Below are 14775 nucleotides of genomic sequence, written 5' to 3'. Positions count from 1 at the left end.
GCCATAGCTATGGAAGGCACATAAACCAGTTTGATCAATGATTATGTTCTAAAGGTTTGTTCTTCTCCATTTTGAGATTGCTTGCGTCTTTGATATTTGAATTTGGGATTTGTACCTTGAATTACTTTTCAATAAGTTGGTTTATGTACTTTATAATTATAATTGTGGTACAGATGAGTTGTGACAGTGGAGCCACAGCTATGTACTCATTATTCCATGCATGCTATGCTTAGAAAAAAGCACATATTACTATAAATATATAACAATTTTTCTGTGGATGAATATTAATACAGTTAATTCATCTTGATAGGCATTTATTTATATAAGGTGGAGAAGAGAGGCTTTTCATACACATAATAAATATATGTATGTGTATGTGTGTGAAAGATATGAGGAAATTTAAAAGTGCAATTATGAGAAAGGAGTTGTCCGAAGCTAAGAGACAAAGAGGGATCTCGATGACCTTTCTTATAAATGAAGTTCTCATTGTTTTCCACATACACATATACAGATTAGAGAGAGAGAGAGAGAGTGTATGTGCAGGCACCATTAAATACCATTGTTTTGCAGTGATTGATTTGTAGGCATGAGAGAGAGATGCCTTTTTTCTATTTACTATCATTATTACTTATGCATGTTACACGTAAAACTACTTATCAATCCATGGATTAAGAATCTATAATAATAATAATAATAATAATAATGTGATTTTTTGAACTTCAAAGCTATTCTTTCAAATCTAAGATTGGTACCTCAAGATATGTGTATGCAAATAATGCTATAAGCCTACGTCTCTACAGGATTGGAATTCAATGGACTGGTCTGAAGGGTGTGTAAGAAGTAGTCCGCTGAGCTGCCATGATCAAGGGAAAGATGGCTTTTTGAAATTTTCTGGTTGGAAATGGCTGAATGCTCAACATACATGGGTGAACAAGAGTATGAATCTACGGGAATGTAGGGTTAAATGTCTGAGCAATTGTTCTTGTACGGCTTATACAAACTCAAATATCAGAGGTGAAGGCAGTGGCTGCATCGTCTGGTTTGGAGATCTTTATGATATTCGACAATTTCCTTCCAGCGGACAAGATCTATTTGTTCGACTGTCAGCTTCAGAAATAGGTACAGATTACAGGTTGAAAATTTTAGTTCCATATCAAGTTGAAATTCCTTTCCTTCTATTTTAATTCATTAATATTTTCTTTTCTTGCTCCAAAAATTTATTTAGGAAAAGAAAGAGCTGATCTTAAGGTGAAGAGAGCAGTGATAATTATAGCTATTCTGATTGGATTAACTTGTGGGATGATTTTAATTGGCATTTACATTTGTAAGTGGATAGAATTTTATGGTAAGAGTCTCCACCCTTACTTCATTCATCTATTAATGTAATATTTTAGCTGAGTAATATTTTGACCTTGCAAATCCAAGAAGTATATGGTCTATAAAGAAATTGACAATTTTTTATTCTAACAAAGTAACAATTTCCATTGAGGGTTAGCCAACATTCATGGCACAACATTAAAATTCATTTGAAACCGAATAGAACTTAAAGAAAATACTGATCTTGAAGACATGTACAATATAGATATTTTTAAGCATACCTAGAAATTTTGAACAAAACAGATGCATTGATCTTGTGAATATATTTTAGAATCGACCATAAGACATGGTTTGTGTGAATTGGATGAGAATTTCTTAACATGCACATACAGAGCATTTTTCTTGATATGTGTATATAACTGGTGTTATCATGTCATTTGTTGTTGCTTTATTGGTATTCTATAAATATGAAAGAGATCAATGCTCTAAATCTGAGTTTGAATGTTTGCTATTTGTGTACTGTATAAGTTTATTAATTTTTTTTCTTTCACTTTTGTCTGCTACCTTGTTTGTAATATATAGTCAAATTTGTTAAAATTCCATTTAGATAGACAGCCATGTAGAGTATTTGTGGAATACAGAAGTAATATTCGGTCATTAATAACTCTACATGATACCTTTGAATATAACAAATAAATGTAATATATATATGGTTATTAACTCTCATGCATGTTTTGCACAAGCAAAAAGAAAGAAAAAAAAAGAAAGAAAAACAAGAGCAAATTGAGTTTGATGAAGCAAAACAAAAGAGCTGAAAAATGAGTAGCAGATCCCTCTATTAATCATAGACCAATAAGGACTCTGCTCCAAGCAAAACCTCAAGGATTGGCACTGTTTTTGTAGCCTGATCTGATCTTTATTACAAACTTTGTATTTAACAATAAAAATTTTTGAGTTTTTTTTAGGAGAAGATAAGAAATGAATTTTCCCATGTTGAGAATGGTCACTTGGGGTCATTGGGATTAAAGAGTGTTGATCAATCTAATCTGTAAAGTGTGTGGAAGGTTTCTATGAGGCAGAAATAAAATTTTGAAGAGAAAGAGAGAGATATCTTGGGGATTATATAATCTTGTAATTAATGATATTTTTCTAATTTACTATCTAGAATGAAATTTTGAGGAGACTTGATTTATTTTAAAGTAAAGTAATAAAGGTTATAGGCACATCGTATTAAAAATAACTTGATCTATCATGGCCCAAACTAGTACTATATGTGACATGGTACTTTAATTCAAGAGAAGTACCAAGCTTGCTGGCCCAAAATGGTCACCATTTGCTTCATGGATAACTAGCTGGTATGTAATAATATTCTTTTTCTAACTGTTAACTTGGGAAAATGTCTTTCTTCAATTTTTTCTAGTTGACTGTTTATACTCTGGCTTGGAGCTTGTAGAGTTTCATTTGGGGTCTGAGACTGTAATGCCTGTACAGTACAAAGTCACCATTAGTAAGTATAGCACATACTTTAATCGTAGCACTAGACCTTATATATATAATTTAGTTAAATCAGTTAGTTTAGTTAAGTTATTGAGAGTAATTTTGAGCTTAGTACTGGACCTTATATGCCTAAATTAGTTGAAACAGATAGTTTATTTAAGTATAGAACTGTATCTTACTTTTCTTGATTCTTCTTTGTGGCATGTATATATTGGTGCCACTTGTATTCTGTATTCATTCAATTCAATACAAAAGTGTACACTGCTTAGTGCTTAGTTTGTATTTGTTAATTACTTTAACACATGCTTATTAATTATACCTTATTTGTGCTCTTATTTCAATGTAATTATTGTTAGATTATTAGCCAAGTTGGACAAAAACGAGGTAGATTGAATATTGAGGAACATGATGATGGGCAACCAAGGAAGAAGGTTCATCTAGGTGTTCTAGCGACACAATGGATTTCAATTTACAATTCTCGCTAGCCAATGAAACAGAGGTGCATTTTTTGAATGTTATGTTATTTTTTTTACCCTTGAAGTAGTATCATTTGTCATTTCTATTGATATTACTAGCAGTATTCTGCCTATATTTCTTTCTGTTAATTTTTAAATACTTGGATTGGAACCATATACAACTTTCTTAATCTCTCTATTTTTCTTTGTTGCCAACCATAAGCAAAAACAAGTGCCCTACCAGCTATCATGTTCTTCTTCTCTGTGCGTCTCTCAAAATCTCATCTATGGTTTTTAGTTTTCAGTTTCATATTAATAAATATATATATTTGTTGAAATACATGTGTTTATTGTTTGTACTATATTCCTTTATATATAAATATATATTATACCGTTGTTGGAAAGGAAGGGAAGATGGCAGATTTTTATGATTTTCCCTCTTAAATGTATTAAATTTAGGTATATGCAATTCATAGATTGAATACTTTAAATTAACGTCGTGGCTTATGCATGCATGATGAATAATTAGAATAGGTCTTATCCCCTTATTCTTGTGTGCAGGGAATTGACTCAAAGCATCAGACTTCTCTCTTATACATTCTTGAGAAAAGCAAACTATGACTGAATAGTTGTACCTATGGTAGGTAAGTTTTTTTTTTGCCAAATTTAGTATTTGGTAGTCCTTTTGCTTTTATGGATTCTTGTTCATCTAATGCCTGCTCTGCTACTTTGTTTTGCAGAAAATCAGCAAAGGAGTAAATAAATTAATGTTTTGTAGTTTCATTTTCCTTGTGAATAATTTTGGTTGTGTGGTGCTTGACTTGTGTATTAATTTTATTGTAGGTTCATTATCAGTTTAATACATCGACGGGTACTGGACTTCTTGCATGGTAAATAGCATTTTATGTCTAATCTTTTGATGTTGTTGCAATGATCTCCTTCACTATACAAGGTTGTTAGGGTAAGATGCACTACTACAATACAGATTTGCAATGTTATTTAAGTTATTTTGATTCGGATATGGCTTTGTACCACTTTTTTTTTGTATCAATTGTTCTGTATATAGCATGCACTATCTATATTTATATATGTTATATATAAAATTGAAATAGCGTAGGCAATAGACACTAAGTCTGGCTATATATACATATATATATTAGAAAATTTGTTGAAAAGTGGTTGTTGTTCTAATTGTTTTTTTTTTGTAACCTTTGATTATGTTTATATGATCAGCTTTAGTGGTAAAACTACTAAAAAGTATCATGTAGTATATATAATTTTTGTTGTCTAACATAGAAATGTGGTGTAAATCCTACACCCTTAAAGAAGAGAAAAACAAGAAAGAGTAATCAGCAAAACTAGAAAGAGTAATGCAGAAACATAGAATAAAAAATGATAAAACTTTAAAAAAAAAAACAACACCAAACACATTACTTGGTTCAACTCAATTAAAAGCCTACATCCAAGGTAGAATAGCCCCAAAGAATGTTTGATTAGACTTTATTCTTTCTTGAGTATCAAGTACAAAATTATACAAATGGAGACTTGCTCCATGTACAAACACTCTAAAAAAATGCTTTAAAAAACAGAACAAAAAAACGCTGAAAAAATTCTCTACTGATTCTCTTAACCCTAAATGAGAGTAGTGAAGACAATATATATAGGCTTCTATGGTAGCTAATGTACTAACTGTATTACCAAAATTTTGAACTTCTTGAAATAAAAGAATTGTCACATCAGCTGTCACTTAAGTGGCATATCAAGTCATACAATGTAGAGAAGTGAGCTAGTTTGATTTGATTTCAAGTTTAATGGGTTCGATTTAATCTTCCCAGCATTATAATCAATCATGTTGTTGTGGATTTCATTTATAATGAATCATGTTGTTGTATATGATTTTGCGTTTATACCTCAGATATTAGTGTAAAAGAACATATATTAACCTTATGCAGTAGTCTTAGAGATGATATGGTTGGGCAACTCATTGTCTAACATATTTGTCAATTTGATTGATTGACAAGCAGTTGAAACAGAGAGACACCGCTCCGAGCTTGCAAAAGTTGGTGCTGAATTGGAACCTTGGGAAAAACAACTTATTGAGCACAAGGGAAAACTTGAAGTTGCATCTACCGAGAATAAGCTTTTGAGTGAAAAGGTGAGGTTAATAATTTATATTAGGACTTTCAACATCAGTATATTGACACTCTAATAGATAACCATTTGCCTTATAATTTATACTACTAGGGAGCTGCTCGTGCAGCTTTTGAAGATGCGCAAAAGCAGATGGAAGACATATTGGGAGCTATTGATACAAAATCTGAGAGTATCACAAAAATTCAAAGTGATCTTGAAAGGAGCAAACTCGAAGCATTGGAAGCTCATAAAGTGGAACAAGTTCGTGTTTTAATGATGTACAGGGAGGGGATCGGCAGGGACGGTGGATGGGCGCGGGGCTGGCTGGTGGGGTTCTCAACTTCACGGCGGCAGCAGGTATTTCTTTCTGTGGTGTTGAACTTTAGTTTGGTGATGTTATGCTCTTAGATTTTCTTGATAGCTCTCTTATTTTATTGAACTAAAATAGATAATTGCCAAGTTACCACCATGAAATAAATCACTCATTTATTTTCTTGTTCAGGGAAATGTTTTTCAAATAAATGAGGTGTTTCTTTCTATTAGACATTTTTTCCATTAAGGATTTTTGAAACCATTTCAATAAAAATTGACCCCTAGTCTAGTTCATCATCCATGATTTATGAGTTGCATGGCATTATATGAAAATATTTATTTAAATCTAACGTAGCCCTTGATATCTATTTTTAAACTTAGAGTGGATAATGTCTTATTCTGAGTTTGTCTCTTAACAATAGAACTTGTGTCACTTGAGAGACATTTTCTTTTAGATTCAAATTAATAGAACGAGTAGAGGTAGTTTATTTTATTAGCATAATGATCTCTTCCTGCTTGCTTCAGCTAACAACACTTGAACCAATGATCACTGGATTGCAAGAATCATTGCCAAAGTCCATTGGATTGCTTCCTTTTTATGGAGGTGTGGCAGGTACATGATGTTATTATACTTGAACTTGAAGACTTTTCTTTAGAGTTTGTTTATAAAATTAAGGTTGCCTGTGTCCTTGCTTTTGCTATAATTTTACTGAAGTCTTCAAAATGAACTGCAGATGCTTGAATCATGATGTATACCATCTAATTGGTTAGCTAAAGTTGAAATAAGTGTTTCTGGCCACTTGAATCTTATTATTGCTATCTCACACGCTGAACAAAGAGAAGTAGATTGTAACGTCCTGCGTTTTCGGGCACCTTTAAACGACTCAGGTCGGGATTTTTCCCCTGGGTTAAGAATATTATTTTAAATAATATTATATTTTGTTTGGAAGTTTTCCATGAGTTATTGCTAGCCAAAATATGAATTTTGTGATTTTAAAAGTCAAGATAAGACTTTCGGTCCTGGACTGACACAAAAACCCTGATCGGGTAAAAATCTTAGAAAATAAAATGAAAAATTTTGGCAATTATATTTTGGGGATAAAATACATTCATAAAATTTGAAGTTTGGTAAAAAATAATAAACCTAAAAGAAAATGGAAATTTTGTGTTAAATGCCTAATTTTACCGAAGTGGGGTATTTTATTCCATGAATAGACCTTAGATTAAATTTTATTGTGTGATTAATTAAATTAAATGTGAGAGACATTTAATTTAATTATTTAGTGTTAAGTTTTGTTTTTAAAACTTAAAAAGAGTGAAAAAGGTTTAGAAAGTCAATTTATACTTTTCTTCTTAGGAAATAATTATTAACCTTTATAAAAAAAAAAAAAAAAAGAAATGATCACATATATAACAATGGGTGGCCGGCCATGTGATGTTTGGAAATCCCATTTATTAACTAATTGAGTTTAAATCCCATTTATTTAAAGGTTTGGGATAAAAGCAAGTGGGTAAAACACTTGAGTGTTTTTAGGATAAATTAGAGTAGTATAAACTCTTCTAACCTCCCCCCTAAGAACCGACCACTCACTTTCACTCTCTCACTATCATATTTTTTTTTAAACTCTCTCAAGTTTTCTCTCAATATTCAACCTCAAGAACACCAAGGAAACTTGGAGGCTAAGTCTTGGTCTAGGAAGGGTTTTCCCTAAGGTAAAGTTTCATTAATCTAGACTTTTGTAAAGTTTTAAGCATAGAGTTTCAAATAGCTAATTAACTATGTTGTTGGGGAATTTTGGTTAGGGTTTTTGAAAGGTTTTGAAGGAGTCAAAGCTAATAGGAAAGTCCAAACCTTAAGCAAGAACACCAAAAAGGTAAAAAGTTTACTTTTGATGATTTTGTTGTAGGGTTTTTAGTTTTAAGAATTATTTTGTATATTTAATGCCTAAAGTTTCTTGTTGGTAATGTAATAAGGTTATGGTAGTTGTTTAATAATTTTTATGATGCTTGTGTATTGATTTTTAAAAATGGGAACCAAACCCCCCAGGGTTTTGTAGGATACCCTAAAACAAAACATGTTTTGAGCTGTGACCTCCAAGTGGTCAAGCAGCCACTGTATATTGGTTTTGTAAAATTAAATTGTACTGTGATGGTTTTGAGATTGAGTACATGAAATTGAGCTTTTGAAACACAAAAAAATGTTTAGAAATGAGTAAGCTATGCTATTTCAAAGTTTAGGTAAAAAACAGTTTTTTTCGTATTCTTATTTTCGGAAACAAGTTTGGACAGCCACTGTATAGGGAAAATGAACTCAATTTTTTCTAAAATTTTGTGGACATATTTCTGGCATAACCTAGTATTCCACTGTAAAATTTTATAAGAAATTATTGAACGGTTTGAAAGTTATTAACTGTCAAAGTTTAGAAAAAAAATAAGGACTTGAAAATAATGTCATTTTTACCTCATTGTTGGAAAATGATTTCACCAATCAAAAATGTTCATTTTGACCTAAGATTTTACAAAGATCTAAATGGAATAATAAAAATGGAATTGGGAAATTTTGGTAATAATTGGGTAAGTAAATTTCAAGTTATGAACTAACGAAGTATGTAGTTAAAAATGTGAAAAATAGGCTTTTCACACTTGGAGTAAAAATGAGATTTTGGAACATAAGGTAAAAAGTAAATTCTTGCTTATTTCAAGATATAAATTTGTAAGCCTTGAAAACATATTTTCACTAAAATTACCCATTTGAGTTTAAATGAATTATTTTTATTAAAGAGATTTTATTCTTTTTAAAAGTAAGAGATTTAATTTATTAATAATTAATAAATTAAAAGAGGGTTTAAAACCCTATATTTTGAGAAAATAATTAAATGAATTATTTTTCTAGTAAGTAAAATTTATTAATTGATTTTGGAAAATTAATTAGTCAAGATGGGAAATTTTTAACGGTTTTCCTAATTAAGACAAATTAGGCAATTTTCTTAAAACAGTTTTTAGATATTAAAAACTTAAGAAAAATAAAAGGAAAATTTAAGAGTTTATTTTCTTTAAAAATAATTAAGGAATTTATTAGTATTTTCTGGATATAATACCGGCTAAAATCTTACATATTTTAACCGACTAGTCGAAAGTGCGGGTTAATAGCGATATCTTGAAAGAATAAGATTTTTAGCGGATTGTGGGAAAATACCATTGTGATACCTGAGCCTAGGTATCGAGACCTTAGGATAGGTCTCCGTGAGACTTAGGGTTTAGTCTTGAATATTTTGTATGACTTTCCTTAATAGGTTCCAAATAAGGATTATAAATCCTTACAAAATGACTTTTATTAAAATGACCAAACTGCCCAAAATAATAATAATGAATTATGAGTGCCATAATTAATCCGAGTATACTGTATGGATAACTACAGTATTGGCTAAGCGTAACTGGACTGAACGTTGGAGGGTGAAAACCTACTGAGCGCTAAGGACTCCAAGTAAGTCAACTTATATTGTATGGCTTCAATATGAAACAATTATTGTATTGTATGTTAGTATAGGGATACATGCACATATATACCTTGTCGTAGAAAGTTGCTTAGAGACATTAGTCTAGTGGGTGCTAAGGTAGAAAATATGAACGGTAGATGTTTGTCATACCCTAGACGGCTGATCCCCATCACACTGCTTGATTTTATTTATGTCTGGTTCATTACCGCGACGAGTGGCCATGAGATGAGGATAAGCTGGTTAAACCTAGGGGCGCCAAAATAAATGGGACCTAGGGGCCCTCATGCTTACTTAATCATTGGACGGTTAGAATCTGAGCAAGTGCTCTGATAAGTTATTCCTGGATAGCAGCCGTGAATATTGGCCATTCAGTAAGAGTGCCTAGAGATACTAGGGGTTGCCAAGATTGAGTGAGGCTGAACACCCTAGGGGCAACTGCTCACCAGCATCACTAATTAACATAGAAGTCTCCGTAAAACCGTGTAAATTGGATTACACTCTTGGATAAGTAGCGATGCCCTAGGTAACACAATAGTTTCCATTGTTGAGGATATTTATTGGCTAGATCTTAGTGTGGAGACTCGATTCTCTTTTACAGATTAGCAATTATGTTGGAGGGCGCGTTACACCTGAATTGATGGAAATTGTAGAGCGTTGGTCTCAAATTATATTGTGATATAATATATCTGTTTGCTCTGGGATTTTCTGAGTGCAGGGATATAATTGTTGATAAGATATAGTTGTGATATAATATATCTGCTTGTTCTGGGATAAACTGAGTGTAGGATTTTATCTAGTTATGACTTAATTTATCATTGTTTATCAGGCAGGACCATAAGTTTGCCAGGACGCTTTAGCGTTCTTGAAATTGATTGTGTAGGGTCCGATTGGGTCCGGAACCCTAATTCTCTACATGCTTTGTTTAAGAGTTGATCTTACTAAGCGTTTTCACTTACCTAGTTATTTCATGTTGTAGGTAAGAGCAAGGGCAAGGTAGAGCAGTGAGCGCTGGAGTCTTCCTTGCAAATGTACATGTGGACCAACCTTTTGGGAAGCCATTTTATTTTTGGAAATGTTGTGTAATTTTCTTAATCTAGGCTCACTCTACTCTTTATAAAACATGTTTGTAACTAAATGTTAAGTATGGCCATACGATTTTTTTAAAAAAGCTTTTTTTTATGGGTTTTTGAGACATTTTGTTAAATGAAAACATTTATATTTCCGCATTATCGAGTCTTGAAAATCTGGGTCGTTACATAGATACCTGGCACTTCATGTAAACAGCCCCTTGGCTGGGTTTACTTCCCAGTGCTGATGGGCAAGTATTACATTCTCAATATGGTGGAGATAGTCCAATTCTCAGTCTCTTTAAATCAGTCACTGTTGCAATATTATCTAAGCCAGGGTGCCCAAATCCAACCTCTTTCCACACCCTATCAAAACAAGCAGAAGCTGCAGGTACAGAGCTGAACCTTCAATTTTTAGAAAATTCATTGTATGTATATATCATCGATTCTCGGGTAGTTCAAATGGTTAGACATGTGGTTTGCTCTCATAAAGTTTGAGATTCGAGTTTTCTTGAACATCTCAATAGCTATTCCTCAAATATTGTAGGGTTAGGCGGAGAGTAGTTTAAATATGCATCAATTATCAATATCCTCTTTTGATTTTTTTTTTGGGGCAAAATCTTTTGAATTTGATGCAGTGTCAAGGTGGTCTTATAAATTATTTTTTTGATTGTAACTACTTTGAGCTTTGAAATTGTGACAAAGTGGTTCCCTATAAGTTTGAGTTAAATTTTAACCAAATAATGTGATTATGGTTTTCTTCACTAGTGAGTTTCTTCCCATACATTTAGTTCAGTGCTCTTTTGGGGCAAGACAGTTTTAACACTCGTTGCTTACTTTCTTTGCAACATTGTTGTCATGAGACATCATCAAGCTGTGCAGATATTAGTTTAGTTTGAATGTTGTCTGTGATAAATCAAAACATTTACTCGGAACATTTTCAGCCTTCAATAATGACAATCACTTAAATTCTCTACTTCCTAAATTAATATGCGAATCTTGCTTTTATTTTTATAGTTCATTTAAAATATTGAAGTGTCTTCCAATTGCAAATCTTTTATACAAGGCAAATATGAATATTGGAAGTGTGCTTGAATATGCCCTCCCCTTTACAAGTGCAACATTGGATAAGTATTGCAGTAAATGGAATGCTATTCCCAAAACAAGATTTGTTGACATTACAACTTCATCTACACAATCACCCAGGAATCCTCACTTTTCCCAGGTATGCAAGATTGCCTTCTATTTCTTTTAAAAAAGCCATCCATCTATTTTAAGCTTATACTATTAAGATTTCAAAATCAATAATCAGGATCATTCATGTATGTTAGTATTATATGCATTTAAATTGCTATTATGATTTTTCTATTGATTGAGCTTCCTATATAATTGATTTCTTACTATTAATTAATCAAGCTTTGTGTGCATACAGTAGAGAAAAATAGTACTTGTGAAACAATTATATCACACTACTACAAAATACCCTTTACGGGACACTTTTTTAGGACACGCACCTAAATGCAAGTCCTTAAAAATATTTATGGAGTTTTTAGGACACTCATTGAGAGTCCTGAAAAAATGCAATTTAGGACTCGCAATGAGTGTCCTAAAAGAAAATGCGAGTCCTAAAAAAATCTGGGCTATTAAAATAAGTGTTTTACTTAATAATTTTAAGGACTTGCTTTGGGAGTCCTTAATACTCTTTTAGGACTCGCAATGAGTGTCCTAAAAGAATATGCGAGTCCTAAAAAAATATGGGCTAAAAAATAAGTATCTTACCTAATAATTTTAAGGACTTGCTTTGGGAGTCCTTAATACTTTTTTAGGACTCGTTTACGTGTCCTAAAAGAGTATTAAGGACTCCCAAAGCAAGTCCTTAAATGTTTTATGTAAAACACTTCAAAAATAACCATATATTTCGAAATTATAGGTTTACACTTAAAAAAACTACACATTTGGGGATTTTATTACTCAAAACCACAGCAGGTGAACGACGGCTGGTAAATCAACCACACCAAGGCTGAATGGCTAAAAGAGATGAACGACAGCAGGTGAACGACGGCAGTGACGGTGGTGAACGACATCGACGACAGCTGGGTTCTCGATTCCAGCATTCTCGACCCCTCTACTAATGAAGCTTCTCTCTTTCTTCTTATTTCTTCTTCTTCTTCTTCTTCTTCTTCTTAGTTTCTTTCTCTTTATGTTAAGCATGGTCGCGGAACCTGCTTTCGTAAGAAAATCAAGTGCTTCAGCGACATTGCTGACATCAAAATGCAAAGTTTCCAAATGCAAGACTTGCTCTTATATTCAACTCCCTCTTTATTCTGCTGCCCGAGCTTCATATTCCATGGATGAAGACAAGAACAAGGTCTACAAACAACTGGGCCAGCTCTACTTTCTCTGTTTCTCCTTCACTCTTAGCTTGCTTTATATGTGTCTTCTTGGTGTCTAGCTGTTTAGTGAGCAAATGGGGTTTTCACCAATTTGGAACCAAGTGTTTTGATGTTAGAATGGCGGCTTTTCTTTATGTGGTGTTGTTATGGCTATATGGAGTGGTTTTTCGGTTTTGCATACATGGGTACCTATCATCTATTTAAGATTATTTCTCAGTTAATATTCGTTCTTTTCCAGAGAACAAAATAGAAAGGTCTTTGGTTATATTTGGTTGTGTTGTTTATTTACTTATCTCATGGGATTTAATGTAGCTTTTGGTAATTGTGTAGGTTTATTTGCATTGAAAAGGAAGATTGAAGAGGCAGTTTTGCGAGTTGAAATGTTGGCCCCTGCGGCACTCGAACATGAAGAGGCAAAACGAAATAAACAGGAAGAAATGATATGGGCTTATGACCTCTGGGACGACCCTGCTAAATCCGATGTGATTCTTGCCAAGTTAGCTGATAGTGCCAAAGTGGTTGATGCCCTTAAGGATTTAACATATAAGGTGATAATCTATGCATAGGATTTTTCATATTTATTATGAATTAATACATAATGGATAATTAACTATTTTTAGATGGGTGCACCATTGGAGTATGTCATTGTCTACCTCTTCTTGGAAATAATCATATTGTATCCATCATATAATAGACTGGCATAGAGAGCTCTTTGTTTTAAATTAATGACTTAAACTGCACATTATCCTTCCTCTGAGTGAACAATTGAGCATTCAAAACTACATTTTGGCAGTCATGACTCATGTGCATTGGTGCATTTTGTTGATTTTTCCTCAACATTCTTTAGAGCTTGTCTATATGAGTTTGCTCCAATCATCTTTAGCATTTTTCCTCTTTTAGTTGGAATGATTATTTTGTTGTTCTTATTTAATTTATGTTTGCAGGTTGAAGAGGCAAAGTTAATAACGCAGTTGGCCGAGATAGATGCTATCAATTATGGGCTTTTCAAGCAAGCATATAGTTCTTCTTTAAACGTAAGCAAGGTTTTGGATCATTATGAGATGGCCAAGCTTCTAAAGGGGCCATATGACATTGAGGGAGCATGTGTAGTTATTAAAGCTGGATCTGAAGGTCACTCTGAGGTTTGATACTCTTGTTTACCTTGTTTATCTCATATATTTAACCTTTTATGTATGATCTTTTGGAGATAAAACATACATGTTTAGAATTCCATGGTACAACTTGGTATGTAATTAAATGAAGCAACGTCTAGCAAAAATTTGGCATTTTCTGAAAAAGCTCAACAAGATGATTATTGTCTCTCCTATGTTTTTAGTCTCTTTTGTTCTCTGACTTTGTTTATATAGAACAATGCAGTCTGATTTTTCCTTCAACATTCTAAATAATATAACTGTAAGAGTCAAGACAATGCTCCAATGCTATGCCATGTCTCATAGCTCTATTATGAAAGTATGGACTACTAAGTAGAAGATTCTATTCATCTTGATTAAAATTTTCACAGCTTGACACATTTGTGGAAATCATGCAGAGTAGCTCAGCAAGCGTAGACATTGTTCCCCTGTTTTTTGAAAACACTTACAACCTTCAAATTGATGATAGGGATTTGAATATCACATCCTCCTCCATGCTTGAAGAAGAGCAGAGTGGAACTAGACCTTCAATCTGTATTCATCATATTCCTACTGGCATAAGTGTCCAATCAGCAGGTGCTTAGTCATATTTATACATCTCGTTCTAATTCTTTATCATGTTTAATATGACAGTATGATCTGATCCTATTAGTGAATGTGATTATTTAGGTTATTCCTCATAGCAGGTGATTATTTAGGTTATTCCTCATAAATATTCCAACTATTTAGTGAATAAATAATAAATAATATAGGCTAATATTGATACTATTTGTTATTTTACAATTTTGAATGATAATTGTATTACTTTAGTGGAGTTTGAATATCTTAGATATTCATCCGTAGTGAAGTAGGTTCTGGGAATTCTGTGTGCTGCGGTGATAACAGAAGATTGAGAACTTGCATGTCTTAGTGAAGTGGGTTCTGATAATTTTGTGTGCTGCGGTGATATATGG

The 14775-nt window shown here is 32.7% G+C and overlaps 2 protein-coding genes across 2 annotated transcripts; both read left to right on the top strand.

Annotated features, from left to right (window-relative positions):
* The first annotated feature begins 28 nt into the window (after window positions 1-28).
* LOC133832029 (uncharacterized) lies at window positions 29-6456 on the top strand. Its single transcript, XM_062262421.1, has 7 exons — window positions 29-54; window positions 801-1119; window positions 1226-1345; window positions 5294-5424; window positions 5514-5759; window positions 6240-6327; window positions 6449-6456. Exons 2-7 carry the CDS (start codon window positions 813-815, stop codon window positions 6454-6456), a joined length of 900 nt encoding a protein of 299 aa, XP_062118405.1. The 5' UTR covers window positions 29-54; window positions 801-812.
* A 6031-nt stretch (window positions 6457-12487) lies between these two features.
* LOC133832028 (peptide chain release factor PrfB3, chloroplastic-like) lies at window positions 12488-14406 on the top strand. Its single transcript, XM_062262420.1, has 5 exons — window positions 12488-12662; window positions 13002-13219; window positions 13616-13813; window positions 14049-14141; window positions 14194-14406. Exons 1-5 carry the CDS (start codon window positions 12488-12490, stop codon window positions 14404-14406), a joined length of 897 nt encoding a protein of 298 aa, XP_062118404.1.
* Window positions 14407-14775: the final 369 nt, after the last annotated feature.

Source organism: Humulus lupulus, chromosome 4 (genome assembly GCF_963169125.1).
Source record: "Humulus lupulus chromosome 4, drHumLupu1.1, whole genome shotgun sequence".
Lineage (NCBI taxonomy): Eukaryota > Viridiplantae > Streptophyta > Magnoliopsida > Rosales > Cannabaceae > Humulus > Humulus lupulus.
The sequence above is the reverse complement of the archived record's forward strand: the minus strand, read 5'-3'. Positions and strand labels throughout refer to the sequence as shown.

Bases quoted from the DNA above. Each gene is read 5' to 3' on its own strand.
- LOC133832029 (XM_062262421.1), top strand. From the start codon at position 813: ATGGACTGGTCTGAAGGGTGTGTAAGAAGTAGTCCGCTGAGCTGCCAT. The intron at 1,346-5,293 runs GTAAGAGTCTCC...ATTGACAAGCAG, and splicing joins TAAGTGGATAGAATTTTATG to TTGAAACAGAGAGACACCGC. The intron at 5,425-5,513 runs GTGAGGTTAATA...TTATACTACTAG, and splicing joins ATAAGCTTTTGAGTGAAAAG to GGAGCTGCTCGTGCAGCTTT.
- LOC133832028 (XM_062262420.1), top strand. From the start codon at position 12,488: ATGGTCGCGGAACCTGCTTTCGTAAGAAAATCAAGTGCTTCAGCGACA. The intron at 13,814-14,048 runs GTTTGATACTCT...AGAACAATGCAG, and splicing joins GATCTGAAGGTCACTCTGAG to TCTGATTTTTCCTTCAACAT. The intron at 14,142-14,193 runs GTATGGACTACT...AAATTTTCACAG, and splicing joins CTCATAGCTCTATTATGAAA to CTTGACACATTTGTGGAAAT.